Genomic DNA, 16933 nt, shown 5'->3' with positions numbered 1-16933 from the left:
TTTCCGTCTCCAGAGTACGAACCCCGTCCCTACACAACTGTCGCCTTGTGATACGGTCAGCAGCAACAACCTCCAGGTCCTCGGGTCTGATCTTGTACTTCCTTGAAGCATTCTTCATCTGATCCTTATAGCGCTTCTTCGGCCCTCCAGCTGAGCGTCGACCATGATGTGTCAGGCCGTATAACACTCTGCAGGGTAGCCGACACGGGGGCATCCTTATCACGCGCCCCAGCCGCTGCAGCTGACGCTGGGTGATCATGGCCTCAATACTCCTGCAGTTGGTCTTTACAAGTATTTCAGTGTGAGGCGTCTGCTCACGCCAGGTAATTCCCAGGATGTGCTGAAGGCAGCTTATGTGGAAGCGCTCCAAGGACTCGGTGTAACGGCTGTAGGTTACCCAAGCTTCACAGCCATAAAGGAGGGTGGTGACACAGACCGCTTGGTATACGGCGACCTTCGTGAAGGGACTAAGGCTCCTGTTCTGAAAAACTCTACACTGAAGTCTCCCAAAGGCAGCTGATGCCTGTTTAATGGATGTTGTTGTCAATGGTGCTATCCTCAGAGAGAATGCTCCCCAGATATTTGAAAGATGGCACTGCTGACAGCTTTTCATCATCAACAGTGAAGGCAGGTACGGTGGGTGGGACACTGGTACTCCATTGGCAAACCACTTCTGTCTTGGTCGTATTGACAGTCCGGCCCATCCTGCTGTACACTCTCAGCAAAGACAGTCTGAAGATCCTCCGGAGTATGGGCCACAAAAGCACACTCGCCTGCATTCTGCAGCTCCAGGACCTACTCTCTACAGAGTTTGGTGGTTGCGTGGAGCCTCCTGATGTTAAAGAGGTTGCCATCTAATCTGGCATCCACTGCCACACCGCTGCTATCCTCAATCTCATTGTGGAGAAGCTTGGTACACACAGAAGGAAGATGTTAAAGAGCACTGGCGCTAGCACACACCCCTGCCTCACCCCTGTGCTTAGGGCTCGGACTCTTGTCCTCCTATGGTCACCCGAGTAGTCATCCCATCATGGGACTGGCGGATGTTAACAGATTTATTGGAACAGCCAAACCTGAGGAGGACATCCCATAAGAGCTCTCTTTGCACAGTGTCGAATGCTTTGCTCTATGGTTCTATGGTCAGTATGCATCAGTTGGTCTGTTTCTGTCATGCAATTTCACTACATGGGAGCAGTCCCATCACTGGGGGAGTACTGAGGGAGATGGAAGACACTACCAATGCTGTAATCTACACCAGGACTGATGCTGGGTCCTGCATCAAAACACCCAAAACATCAACAATTTCTTCCCTCAAACCCTCCCCACAGATGAGCCCAATTGGCCGAGTTGCTCTACCAGACTGTGGTCCTTCCGCCTGAGAGGTTCCTGCTTTGAGGTCTAACATAACCACATCAACATTACCTTGGACCTTTAGCTCGACTTGGCGAACATCCTGGTCCCGTCCGTTCGATGCTTGACAGGTATACAATCCAGCGTCTTGCTGCTGAACTTGGCTGATCACCAGTGAGTCGTCAGAATGTTTGCTGTGCCTACCAGAACAGAGATTGATCAGGTCAGAACAGAAAGATCACTTAGCCCCCAGTCAGTACAGCCCACAGATTAAACAAGGACACCATTCTCAGCAGTTATCTTGGATTGTGCCCCTATAGCTTTCAGTACCTGAGGAAGAGCAGGAGTTCTCCCTGGTGGACTAGTCAATGAGATTGTCAACACCATTGAAACCAACACCTGTTCAGCTTCTGCTCAGCTTGCTGCCCAGTGGATTTACTATGTCCACAATGTTGTTCCAAACTAATTAAATTAGTAAATAATTACCTAAATAAACTAATCTGTCCTGGATAGACAATGTCCATATCTCTCCATTCTGTGTATATCCATGTGCCAGTCTCCGTGCCTCTTGAACATAACTGCTCCCACCACCATCTGACAGTACATTCCAAGCACTTGTTACAAGTTACACACTTGTTCCTTTGAACTTTCCCCTCCTCACCTCTTAGTATGTGACATATAGGAAAACTCTACCTTTGCCTAATAATTTTATAATCTCATGTCAGGTCACCCCTCAGCCTCTGCTGGTCATGAGTAAGTAAACAATCCTAGTTTGTCCAACTTATCCTTATAGTAAATACCCTCTCATCCAGATCGTGTCCTTGTATCAGAATCAGGTTTAATATCACTGGCATATGTTGTTGTTTTGTGCCAGTGGTACATTACAACACATAATAATAAAAAACTACTGTATAAATTACAACGAGCAAATAAAAACATTAAATTAGGAAGTAGTGCAGAAAGAGAGTGGAAAAAGAACTGAGGGAGTGTTCATGGGTTTATGGTCCATTCAAAATCAGATGGCAGAGGGGAAGAAGCTGTTCTTGAAACACTGAGTGCATGTCTTCAGTCTCCTGTACCTTCTCCTTGATGGTAACAATGAGAAGTGGGCATGTCCTGGATGATGGGTGGGTCCTTAATGATAAATGCTGCTTTTTTGAGGCATCGCCATCTGAAGGTGTGCTCGATGCTGGCGAGGCCCCATGATGGAGCTGGCTAAGTTTACAACCTTCTGCAGCTCTTGCTGTGCAACAGCTCCTCCATACCAGACAGTGATGCAACCAGTTAGAAAGCTCTCCACGTAGAAACTTGTGAGTATTTTTGATGACAAACCAATTCCCATCAAACTTCTAAAGAAAAACAGTTGCTGCAATGGAATCTATGTAATTGCATCTATATGTTGGGCCCAGGATAGATCTTCAGACATGTTGACACCCAGGAACTTTGCTCACCTTTTCCACTGCTGATGGCTTGATGAGGACTGGTGTGTGTTCCCTCGACTTTCCCTTCCTGAAGTCCACAATCAATTCCTTAGTTTACTGATGTTCAGAGCAAGGCTGTTGCTACCACATGACTCAACCAGCTGATCTTTCTCACTCCTGTGTGCCTCCTTGTCATCATCTGAAATTCTGACAATTGTGTCATCAGCAAATTTGTAGCTGGTGTTTGAATTTTGCCATGCCACATAGTTGTGGGTATAGAGAGAATAGAGCAATGATCTAAGCATACATCTTTGAGGTGTGCCAGTGTTGGATTTTCAGTGAGGAAGAGATGTTATTTTTGATCTCCACAGACTGTGGTCTCCTGATGAGGAGGTTGAGGATTAAACTGCAGAGGAAGGTAAGATACAGCAACAAGGAATATAGAATTGAGGCAGGTTTTTTATAAACAAACGAAACATTTATTAAACACTGCTCAATAAAAGAATGAAAAGTAAACAAACGACTAACTTAACGGGAAGTTAACTGCTTTATGGCAACTAGGAACAGTTCTTAAAGTGATAAATGCAAACACAGTTCTTAATGCGATAAATGCAAAAGTTCAGTTGATTTATACAGTCAATTAGGAGAGACTTTCCTGAAGTAATGAATTCCTCAATGACGTGATGTTACTGCTGATCCCGCTGAAATATGCCTTGCCCAAAGGATTTACGACGAAGGAAATAAAAATGGCTTAAAGGAACTGACCTTTTCCTTGATGAATAACTCTGCCCCAATCCTTTCTGTTCTTATAGCAGGGATTATCTCGGATGAAGGTTACCATCTCTTTGAATGAGGATTCAATAAGGTCGACCCTGTACTACCGCCGACGACACCAACTCTACTTGATCCTTCGAGTCTCTATACTTCGATAAATTCTTCACTCTCCGACTGGACTAAAACTGGCAGCATTGTGGCAAAACTGCCTGCAGTAACCTTTGAGACTTTAGAAATTAAAATTCCACTTTAAAACAAAACTGCGCCATGAAATGAATACGCAGCATAATGGAGTAACTGACGAATTAAGCAACAAATTGACCTGTGTCACAACAAGGCTTTTCCGTTTTATACCTGTTGGAACAGGCCATCACATGACCTCCCACTGGTGGGAAAATTACATCATGTGACCTCACACTGGCAGGAAATTACATCACCCCATCATCACAAGACCATTACATCATGCTCACCAGATACTCAATTACATCATGGTCATAAGACAGTCTCAAGATACCCACGGGGTATGTAACAGTACATATGCCCAGGTTTTGGGTTGCTGATGAGCACTGAGGTATGATGGTGTTGAACACTGAGCTATAGTCAGTAAACAGCAGCCTGATGTAGGTATTGCAACTGTCCATGTGATCCTAGGCCAAGTGGAGAACCAGTGAGATTGCATCCACTGTAGACCTATTGTGGTGACAGACAAATTGCAGCAGGTCCAGAACATTAGGAGTTGCTTCTGGCTGTGACCAACCTCTCAAAGCACTTCATCACACACAAAATGCTGGAGGAACTCAGCAGGCCAGGCAGCATCTGTGAAAAGGAGTAAGCAGTCAACATTTTGGGCTAAGACCCTTCATCAGGACTTCATCTCAAAACAATCACAGTAGGTGGAGCTGTTTAAGGCCAAGGTTGGTAGATGCTTGATTTGTCAGGGAGATGGGGCTAAGATGGAAAATCGATCAGCCATGGTAAAATGGCGGAGCAGACTCGATGGGCCAAATGGCCTAGTTCTGCTCCTATATCTTATAGTCTTATGTGAGGGAAACTGGGCAATAGTCATTGAGGCAGCTCACCCTGCTCTTCTTGTCACTCTTTTGAAGCACGTGGGAACCTCCGATGGCAGCAGTGAGAGATTGAAGGTGTCCTTGAACAATTCCCACCAGTTGGTTAGCACATTTTCAATGCCCTAGCAGGGACAGCATTAGGGCCTGAAGCCTTGCGAGTGTTCACCCTTTTGAAAGACGTTCTGACCTTGGCCTCCAAGACAGATCACAGGGCCACCAGATGTTGCAGGGATTTGCAAAGGTGAAGCTTTATTCTCACTTTCAAAGTGTACATAAAAGGCATTGGGCTCAAATGAAAATGAAGCATCACAATCAGACTTGGGGAAGTAATGGCCTGCAAACCCTCCAATTTCATCTCTAAACTCAATCAGAATAGCTTTTCTCGCTCTTAAGAGAGCTTTCTGTAGCTCATACCTTGTATATTTCTGGATCAGTGGTTTTGAATGCCACAGATCTAACCCTCAGCAGACTATGAATCTCCTGGTTCATCCTTGCCTTTTGGTTTGGGTATATTCAGTATGTTCTCACCCTCATGCACACAGGTCTTGAAGTTGTTGACGATTGAGGTGTATTAATTCAGATTAGATGATGAATCCCTGAGTATTGTCCAGTCCACCAACTCAAAGCATCCCTGTAAGTGCTCCTCCTCCTCGCCTGACCTTGGTCCTCCCCACTGATGCTGCAGGCTGTAGTCTCTGTCTGTACACTGGGAGTAGAAGAACAGCCAGGTGATCAGACTTTCCAAAGTGCGGGCATAGGATGGCACAGCAAGCGTTCTTGATGATGGTATAACAGTGGTAAAGTGTGTTTGCTCCTCTGGTTCAACAGGTGATACGTAGCTGTTCAGAGATGTCTTCAAAATGGCCTGATTGAAATCTCTTGCAACGATAGGAAAGGCATCTGGCTGCGCTGTTTGCTCAGATTCTCCAGTGCCTTCTTGATGTTGGCCTGAGGTGGAATGTACACTGCTTTCAGGATGAAGGCGGAAAACTCCCTTGGCAGAAAAAATGGATGATATCTGATTGCCAGATGTTTCAGATTGGGTGAGAAGGACTTAGACAAAACCACCACATCTGCAAACCATCATAAAATATACTCCCCCTCCTCTACCTTCCAAAGGCTCATCTGTCCTGTCTTTGTGGGCTGCAGTGCTGTGTCCAAAATGGTGGAGGTGAACCATGTTTTAATGAAGTACAAGACGCAGTAGTCCCTCAAATCCCTTTGGTACTGCAGTCTTGCTCTAGGGTCTTCAATTACATTTTCCAGAGAGTGTACATTTGTCAGCTAGATAGTCACGAATACGGGGTGGGGGGGGGGGGAGGGTGGTGGAGGGTGGCCTAAGGCCTGTAGCTCAGCTTTTGTTTTCTTAAAGTGGAACTGCACTTGCAACCCAGGTGTACCATCTAGGATCTGCCAATTTTGAGTATCAATGGATATTTTAAGCATCTTAAAAGGACGCTGCTTACTGAAGTATCTGTAGCTGTTACTGAACTTCAGATGTTGTAGTCCTAAACGAGAGTACAGGGAGTTAGGAAGGCAGTTAAGAAGGAGGACCGCAAAGGTAGTAATCTCGGGATTACTGCCTGTGCCACGCGACAGTGAGAGTAGGAATAGAATTAGGTGGAGGATGAATGCGTGGCTGTGGGATTGGAGCAGGGGGCAGGGATTCAAGTTTCTGGATCATTGGGACCTCTTCTGGGGCAGGCGTGACCTGTTCAAGAAGGACGGGTTACTCTTGAATCCTGGGGGGACCAATATCCTAGCGGGGAGGTTTGCTAGGGCTACAGGGTAGACTTTAAACTAGTGAGATGGGGGGGGGCGGGAATCAATTTGAGGAGACTATGGGAGAGGAGGTTAGTTCACCAGTAGAGCAAGTAAATAGACAGTGTGTGAGGGAGGAAAGGCAGGTGATGGAGAAGGGATGCGCTCAGCCCGAAGATGTAGGGGAGAAGAAAGAAAAGGATAATAAATTTGAATGCATTGTTAGGGATGAAAAGAGAGGAGGAGGTGGAGAGTATCTTAAATGTATCTATTTTAATGCTAGGAGCATTGTAAGAAAGGTGGATGAGCTTAAAGCGTGGATTGATACCTGGAATTATGATGTTGTAGCTATTAGTGAAACATAGTTGCAGGAAGGGTGTGATTGGCAACTAAATATTCCTGGATTTAGTTGCTTCAGGTGTGATAGAGTAGGAGGGGCCAGAGGAGGAGGTGTTGCATTGCTTGTCCGAGAAAATCTTATGGCGGTGCTTTGGAAGGATAGATTAGAGAGCTCCTCTAGGGAGGCTATTTGGGTGGAATTGAGGAATGGGAAAGGTGTAGTAACACTGATAGGAGTGTTTTATAGGCCACCTAATGGGGAGCGTGAGTTGGAAGAGCAAATGTGTAAGGAGATAGCAGATATTTGTAGTAAACACAAGGTGGTGATTGTGGGAGATTTTAATTTTCCACACGTAGACTGGGAAGCTCATTCTGTAAAAGGGCTGGATGGTTTAGAGTTTGTGAATTGTGTGCAGGATAGTTTTTTGCAACAATACATAGAAGTACCAACTAGAGATGGGGCAGTGTTGGATCTCCTGTTAGGGAATGCGATAGGTCAGCTGACAGATGTATGTGTTGGGGAGCACTTCGGGTCCAGTGATCACAATAGCATTAGCTTCAATATAATTATGGAGAAGGACAGGACTGGACCTAGAGTTGAGATTTTTGATTGGAGAAAGGCTAACTTTGAGGAGATGCGAAGGGATTTAGAGAGAGTGGATTGGGTCAAGTTGTTTTATGGGAAGGATGTAATAGAGAAATGGAGGTCATTTAAGGGTGAAATTATAAGGGTACAGAATCTTTATGTTCCTGTTAGGTTGAAAGGAAAGGTTAAAGGTTTGAAAGCACCATGGTTTTCAAGGGATATTAGAAATTTTTTATCGGAAAAAGAGGGATGTCTCCAATAGATACAGGCAGCATGGAGTAAAGGAATTGCTCGAGGAATATAAAGAATGTAAAAGGAATCTTAAGAAAGAGATTAGAAAAGCTAAAAGAAGATACGAGGTTGGTTTGGCAAATAAGGTGAAAGTAAATCCGAAAGGTTTCTACAGTTATATTAAAAGCAAGAGGATAGTGAGGGATAAAATTGGCCCCTTAGAGAATCAGAGTGGTCAGCTAAGTGTGGAGCCGAGGGAGATGGGAGAGATTTTGAACGATTTCTTCTCTTCGGTATTCACTAAGGAGAAGGATATTGAATTGTGTAAGGTGTGGGAAACAAGTAAGGAAGTTATGGAACCTATGACAAATAAAGAGGTGGAAGTACTGGCGCTTTTAAGAAATTTAGAAGTGGATAAATCTCCGGGTCCTGATAGGATATTCCCCAGGACCTTGAGGGAAGTTTGTGTAGAGATAGCAGGAGCTCTGACGGAGATCTTTAAGATGTCATTAGAAACGGGGATTGTGCCAGAGGATTGGCGTATTGCTCATGTGGTTCCATTGTTTAAAAAGGGTTCTAGAAGTAAGCCTAGCAATTATAGACTTGTCAGTTTGATATCAGTGGTGGGTAAATTAATGGAAAGTATTCTTAGAGATAGTATTAATAATTATCTGAATAGACAGGATCTGATTAGGAGTAGCCAGCATGGATTTGTGCGTGGAAGGTCATGTTTGACAAACCTTATTGAATTTTTTGAAGAAGTTACGAGGAATGTTGATGAGGGTAAGGCAGTGGATGTAGTCTATATGGACTTCAGCAAAGCCTTTGACAAAGTTCCGCATGGAAGGTTAGTTAAGAAGGTTCAGTCGTTAGGTGTTAATGCCGGAGGAATATAATGGATTCAACAGTGGCTAGATAGGAGATGCCAGAGAGTAGTGGTGGATAATTGTTTATCGGGATGGAGGCCGGTGACTAGCGGGGTGCCTCAGGGATCTGTTTTGGGCCCAATGTTGTTTGTCATATACATAAATGATCTGGATGATGGGGTGGTAAATTGGATTAGTAAGTATGCCGATGATACTAAGGTAGGAGGTGTTGTGGATAAATGAGGTGGGTTTTCAAAGCTTGCAGAGAGATTTATGCCGGTTAGAAGAATGGGCTGAACGTTGGCAGATGGAGTTTAATGCTGAGAAGTGTGAGGTTCTACATTTTGGCAGGAATAATCCAAATAGAACATACAGGGTAAATGGTAGGGCATTGAGGAATGCAGTGGAACAGAGAGATCTAGGAATAACAGTGCATAGTTCCCTGAAGGTGGAGTCTCATTTAGATAGGGTGGTGAAGAAGGCTTTAGGAACGCTGGCCTTTATAAATCAGAGCATTGAGTACAGAAGTTGGGATGTAATGTTAAAATTGTACAAGGCATTGGTAAGGCCAAATTTAGAATATTGTGTGCAGTTCTGGTCACCGAATTATAGGAAAGATATCAATAAATTAGAGAGAGTGCAGAGACGATTTACTAGGATGTTACCTGGGTTTCAGCACTTAAGTTATAGAGAATAGGTCTCTATTCATTGGGGCATAGAAGGTTGAGGGGGGATTTGATCGAGGTATTTAAAATTTTGAGAGGGGTAGATAGAGTTGACGTGAATAGGCTGTTTCCATTGAGAGTAGGGGAGATTCAAACGAGAGGACATGATTTGAGAGTTAGGGGGCAGAAGTTTAAGGGAAACACGAGGGGGTATTTCTTTACTCAGAGAGTGATAGCTGTGTGGAATGAGCTTCCTGTAGAATAGTAGAGGCCAGTTCAGTTGTGTCATCTAAGGTAAAATTGGGTAGGTATATGGACAGGAAAGGAGTGGAGGGTTATGGGCTGAGTGCGGGTAGGTGGGACTAGGTGAGATTAAGAGTTCGGCACGGACTAGGAGGGCCGAGATGGCCTGTTTCTGTGCTGTGATTGTTATATGGTTATATAAACAATAATATTTGACCAGTCACATCAGAGCTGCATGCAAACTGTTGCACTTATCAGTGCTATCTGGATCAGGGGTAGATCCCTTTCACAATCTCTCCATATCCCTGATAATCTTCACTCAATAGGGGGACCTGAATTGAAAGCATTATTTTCAATGCCACCTAACCAGAGCTGCAACATAACTTCTCGACTCCTGAACTCAGTGCTTCACCTGGCAAAGACAAGCCTTCTTTCCCACTTTACCATCATGTGTGGCCACTTCCAGGAAGCTATGGTGTTTGACGTCACGTCAAGACCACTCTGTACATCAACAATGTACAGATTCTTGCCATTATTTTACATTTGACGTATCAAACTGCAACACTTCACACTTGGCCAGGTTAAACTCCATTTCTCTTCACCAGCCTCTATGCTATGCATGACACAATCTCTGTATTATCTGCGAACTTACGAACCTACCAATTGCTGTTTTATTCAAATCACCGGTAGAGCAGAGACCTCCGTGGAACACCACTACTCATACTCCTTCATCCAGGATCAGTCCCATCCACGATGGCTATTTGTCTTCTTTGGGCAGACCAAGTCCGAATCCAAATGGCTAAGTGCATCCTAACCTTCTACATGGGGCTGCTCTGAGGGTACTTATCAAACACCTGCCATGTAAACACACTGGAGACACTCTTTACTTCACTGAACTTTGGAAGTTTTGGAACTTTATAAGCAATGCTGTATCAGGAGAACGACCACCCTACCCCCACCCCACCAGCACCTCATATCACCAACGACCACCCTACCCCCACCCCACCAGCACCTCATATCACCAATGACCACCCTACGCCCAACTCACCGGCACCTCACAACATCAATGACCACCCTACCCCCACCCCACCGGCTCATCACATCACCAATGACCACCCTACCCCCACCCCACCAGCTCCTCACATCACCAATGACCACCCTACCCCCACCCCACCGGCACCTCACATCACCAATGACCACCCTACCCCCACCCCACCGGCTCATCATATCACCAATGACCACCCTACCCCCACCCCACCAGCTCCTCACATCACCAATGACCACCCTACCCCCACCCCACCAGCTCCTCACATCACCAATGACCACCCTACCCCCACCCCACCGGCACCTCACATCACCAATGACCACCCTACCCCCACCCCACCGGCTCATCATATCACCAATGACCACCCTACCCCCACCCCACCGGCTCATCATATCACCAATGACCACCCTACCCCCACCCCACCGGCTCATCATATCACCAATGACCACCCTACCCCCACCCCACCGGCTCATCACATCACCAATGACCACCCTACCCCCACCCCACCGGCACCTCACATCACCAATGACCACCCTACCCCCACCCCACCGGCACCTCACATCACCAATGACCACCCTACCCCCACCCCACCGGCTCATCATATCACCAATGACCACCCTACCCCCACCCCACCGGCACCTCACATCACCAATGACCACCCTACCCCCACCCCACCGGCACCTCACATCACCAATGACCACCCTACCCCCACCCCACCGGCACCTCACATCACCAAAGACCACCCTACCCCCACCCCACCGGCACCTCACATCACCAAAGACCACCCTACCCCCACCCCACCGGCTCATCACATCACCAATGACCACCCTACCCCCACCCCACCGGCTCATCACATCACCAATGACCACCCTACCCCCACCCCACCGGCTCATCACATCACCAATGACCACCCTACCCCCACCCCACCGGCACCTCACGTAGAGCCACTGCCTCACAGCAACAATGACGACTTTAATCCTGATCTCTGATGCCATCATTGTACAGCTTCTACTTCGCTGTGACCATGTGGATTCCCTCCAGCTGTCCAGTTTCTTTCCACAACCAAAAGAGGTGAGGGCTCGTGGGGTAATTAGCAGTGTAATTAGCCTCAGTTTAGTGTAGGTGTGGAGATCAGTGTGGGAAGGATGCAACTGGGAAAGAGAGAAAATGGCTTGGGGAGTGAGATGGGGTTGCCTACGTGGAGCAGCAATTACTGAGTCACCTAGCTGAATACACTGGTCTCCCATTTCGGCGCCACTCCACATGAAGAGATGGTGAGGCATCCACTCTGCACAGTAACCGGGCTGTTTCCCCAGACCTGGTCTCCACAGACACAGGATCCGCACGATCTATCTGTAACCTGTTGAGAGCAAGAGAGACGGGTGAATCAGAGATCAGAAAACAGCTCAGCTGAGAAATTGGTGCACTAGAGATCACGTGGTACGGAGACCCCGCTAGGCTGGAGGAGCAAGGGAAGGGTTTGCTGGTGTGTGTGTACAGGGGGTGGCAGTGTGTACACAGAGCATGTAGCGTCTGTTTGTAGATGTGCCATGTCAGGCTGCAGATTCATTGCTTGCATGCGCATGGGCTGAGTACAGGAGGTGTACAGGGGTGCAGCAAGTGGGAGCTATTTGTGTGAAAAGTTCTTTGTCTGGATGTGGGGATGGGTTCCCCATGAACTTACCTATAGACAGCCTGCTCTTGCTCAGTGGGAGATGCGTCCTTGTTGGATGAACGCCCAGCTTGGTTCTGCCACTCTGTGTGAGGAGCCTCCAATCCAGTCCTCTTGCAGTGATGAAGACACTCATCCTCGGTCTCAAAGTTGTTCTGGTTTCCGTGACAACCCCCATACCAAAAGCGGTTACAGACGGCAGATTCGGGGATGAAAAACCAGCGGACGGTCCAGTCTGTACATGGGCCATTGGCAAACAGGAGCTGGCAGTGGGCTGGGAATGCTGTGGACAGTCAGGAAGCAGCAGCGTTAATGCAGCCTTCACACTGACGGCCCTCACTGCACCTTGCAACCAAAATCCCTCACCCCACAGATCCCTCAGCACAGCAATAACACTCACCTGACAGATCCCCCACCACACCACTAACCCTCACCCCACAGATCCACCACCACACCACTAACCCTCTTCTGACAGATCCCCACCACACCACTAACATTCACCCCACAGATCCCTCAGCACAACAATAACACTCACCTGACAGATCCCCCACCACACCACTAACCCTCTCCCGACAGATCCCCACCACACCACTAACATTCACCCCACAGATCCCTCAGCACAACAATAACACTCACCTGGCAGATCCCCCACCACACCACTAACCCTCACCCCACAGATCCACCACCACATCACTAACCCTCTCCCCACAGATCCCGCACCACACCACTAACCATCTCCCCACAGATCCCCCACCACATCACTAACCCTCATCCCAGATCCCCCACCACACCACTAACCCTCACCCCACAGATCCCCCACCACACCACTAACCGTCACCCCACAGATTCCCCACCACACCACTAACCCTCACCCCAGAGATCCCCCACCACATAACTAACCCTCACGCCACAGATCCCCCACCACTCCACTAACCCTCGCCCCACAGATTCCCCACCACACCACTAACCCTCACCCCACAGATCCCCCACCACACCACTAACCGTCACCCCACAGATTCCCCACCACACCACTAACCCTCATCCCACAGATCCCCCACCACATAACTAACCATCACCCCACAGATCCCCCACCACTCCACTAACCCTCGCCCCACAGATTCCCCACCACACCACTAACACTCACCCCACAGATCCCCCACCACATCACTAACCCTAACCCCAAAGATCCGCCACCATATCACTAACTCACACGTCGCAGAAACCCACCACATCACTAACCCTCACCCCACAGATCCCCCACCACACCACTAACGCACACCCCACAATTCCCCCACCACATCACTAACCGTCATCCCACAGATCCCCCACCACACCACTAACCATCATCCCACAGATCCCCCACCACACCACTAAACCTCACCCCACAGATCCCCCACCACACCACTAACCCTCACCCCACAGATCCCCCACCACACCACTAACCCTCACCCAACAGATCCCCCACCACACCACTAACCCTCACCCCAGAGATCCCCCACCACATGAACTAACCCTCACGCCACAGATCCCCCACCACTCCACTAACCCTCGCCCCACAGGTTCCCCACCACACCACTAACCCTCACCCCACAGATCCCCCACCACACCACTAACCGTCACCTAACAGATTCCCCACCACACCACTAACCCTCACCCCACAGATCCCCCACCACATAACTAACCCTCACCCCACAGATCCCCCACCACTCCACTAACCCTCGCCCCACAGATTCCCCAACACACCACTAACACTAACCCCACAGATCCCCCACCACATCACTAACCCTAACCCCAAAGATCCGCCACCATATCACTAACTCACACGTCGCAGAAACCCACCACATCACTAACCCTCATCCCACAGATACCCAAACCACATCACCAACACTCACCCCACAGATCCCACACCACATCACGAACCCTCACCCCACAGATCCACCACCACATCACTAAACCTCACCCCACAAATTCGCCACCACATCACTAACACACATGCCACAGAACCCCCACCACACCACTAACCCTCTCCCCACAGATCCGCCACAATATCACTAACCTACACGTCACAGATCCCCCACTACATCACTAAACCTCATCCCACAGATCCCCCACCACATCACTAACCCTCTCCCCACAGATACCCAACCACATCACTAACCCTCATCCCACAGATCCCCCACCACACCACTAACCCTCACCCCACGGATCCCCCACCACACCACTAACCCTCTCCACACATATCCCGCACCAGATCACTAACCCTCATCCCACAGATCCCCCACCACACCACTCACCCTCACCCCACAGATTCCCCACAACACCAGATAACCCTCTCCCCACAGATCCCGCACCACATCACTAACCCTCATCCCAGATCCCCCACCACACCACTAAACCTCACCCCACAGATCCCCCTCCACACCAATAACCGTCACCCCACAGATTCCCCACCACACCACTAACCCTCACCCCAGAGATCCCCCACCACATAACTAAACCTCACCCCACAGATCCCCCACCACTCCACTAACACTCGCCCCACAGATTCCCCACCACACCACTAACACTCGCCCCACAGATCCCCCACCACTCCACTAACCCTCGCCCCACAGATTCCCCACCACACGACTAACCCTCACCCCACAGATCCCCCACGACACCACTAACCGTCACCCCACAGATTCCCCACCACACCACTAACCCTCACCCCACAGTTCCCCCACCACATAACTAACCCTCACCCCACAGATCCCCCACCACTCCACTAACCCTCGCCCCACAGATTCCCCACCACACGACTAACCCTCACCCCACAGATCCCCCTCCACATAACTAACCCTCACCCCACAGATCCCCCACCACTCCACTAACCCTCGCCCCACAGATTCCCCACCACACGACTAACCCTCACCCCACAGATCCCCCACCACACCACTAACCGTCACCCCACAGATTCCCCACCACATCACTAACCCTCACCCCAGAGATCCCCCACCACATAACTAACCCTCACCCAACAGATCCCCCACCACTCCACTAACCCTCGCCCCACAGATTCCCCACCACACCACTAACACTCACCCCACAGATCCCCCACCACATCACTAACCCTAACCCCACAGATCCGCCACCATATCACTAACCCACAAGTCGCAGAAACCCACCACATCACTAAACCTCATCCCACAGATACCCCACCACACCACTAACACTCACCCCACAGATCCCCCACCACATCACTAACCCTCATCCCACAGATCCGCCAACAGACCACTAACCCTCACCCCACAGATCCCCCACCACACCACTAACGCACACCCCACAATTCCCCCACCACATCACTAACCGTCATCCCACAGATCCCCCACCACACCACTAACCATCATCCCACAGATCCCCCACCACACCACTAAACCTCACCCCACAGATCCCCCACCACACCACTAACCCTCACCCCACAGATCCCCCACCACACCACTAACCCTCACCCAACAGATCCCCCACCACACCACTAACCCTCACCCCAGAGATCCCCCACCACATAACTAACCCTCACACCACAGATCCCCCACCACTCCACTAACCCTCGCCCCACAGATTCCCCACCACACCACTAACCCTCACCCCACAGATCCCCCACCACACCACTTACCGTCACCCCACAGATTCCCCACCACACCACTAACCGTCACCCCACAGATCCCCCACCACATAACTAACCCTCACCCCACAGATGCCCCACCACTCCACTAACCCTCGCCCCACAGATTCCCCACCACACCACTAACACTCACCCCACAGATCCCCCACCACATCACTAACCCTAACCCCAAAGATCCGCCACCATATCACTAACTCACACGTCGCAGAAACCCACCACATCACTAACCCTCATCCCACAGATAACCAAACCACATCACCAACACTCACCCCACAGATCCACCACCACATCACTAAACCTCACCCCACAAATTCGCCACCACATCACTAACCCTCACGCCACAGATCCCCCACCACTCCACTAACCCTCGCCCCAAAGGTTCCCCACCACACCACTAACCCTCACCCCACAGATCCCCCACCACACCACTAACTGTCACCTAACAGATTCCCCACCACACCACTAACCCTCACCCCACAGATCCCCCACCACATAACTAACCCTCACCCCACAGATCCCCCACCACTCCACTAACCCTCGCCCCACAGATTCCCCACCACACCACTAACACTCACCCCACAGATCCCCCACCACATCACTAACCCTAACCCCAAAGATCCGCCACCATATCACTAACTCACACGTCGCAGAAACCCACCACATCACTAACCCACATCCCACAGATAACCAAACCACATCACCAACACTCACTCACAGATCCCACACCACATCACGAACCCTCACCCCACAGATCCACCACCACATCACTAAACCTCACCCCACAAATTCGCCACCACATCACTAACACACACGCCACAGAACCCCCACCACACCACTAACCCTCTCCCCACATATCCCGCACCAGATCACTAACCCTCATCCCACAGGTCCCCCACCACACCACTCACCCTCACCCCACAGATTCCCCACCACACCACTAACCGTCATCCCACAGATCCCCCACCACACCACTCACCCTCACCCCACAGATTCCCCACAACACCAGATAACCCTCTCCCCACAGATCCCGCAGCACATCACTAACCCTCATCCCAGATCCCCCACCACACCACTAACCCTCACCCCACAGATCCACCACCACACCACTAACCGTCACCCCACAGATCCCCCACCACACCACTAACCCTCACCCCACAGATCCCCCACCATACACTAACGCTCGCCCCACAGATTCCCCACCACACCACTAACACTCACCCCACAGATCCCCCACCACATCACTAACCCT

General features: G+C 49.5%; 1 protein-coding gene across 8 annotated transcripts in view; it reads right to left on the bottom strand.

The window, feature by feature from the left end:
- Positions 1-16933, bottom strand: part of paplna (papilin a, proteoglycan-like sulfated glycoprotein) — a 610770-nt gene that overhangs the window by 20400 nt on the left and 573437 nt on the right. For all 8 annotated transcript variants that reach the window (XM_059951694.1, XM_059951720.1, XM_059951737.1 and 5 more), the window contains 3 exons: positions 12036-12306; positions 11574-11711; positions 1423-1550 (listed from right to left, as the gene is read on the bottom strand). In XM_059951694.1, the coding sequence (XP_059807677.1) occupies positions 1423-1550; positions 11574-11711; positions 12036-12306 (537 nt within the window). The remainder of the gene's footprint in view (positions 1-1422; positions 1551-11573; positions 11712-12035; positions 12307-16933) is intronic.

The sequence above is a fragment of the Hypanus sabinus genome, chromosome 2 (assembly GCF_030144855.1).
Source record: "Hypanus sabinus isolate sHypSab1 chromosome 2, sHypSab1.hap1, whole genome shotgun sequence".
NCBI lineage: Eukaryota > Metazoa > Chordata > Chondrichthyes > Myliobatiformes > Dasyatidae > Hypanus > Hypanus sabinus.
The sequence above is the reverse complement of the archived record's forward strand: the minus strand, read 5'-3'. Positions and strand labels throughout refer to the sequence as shown.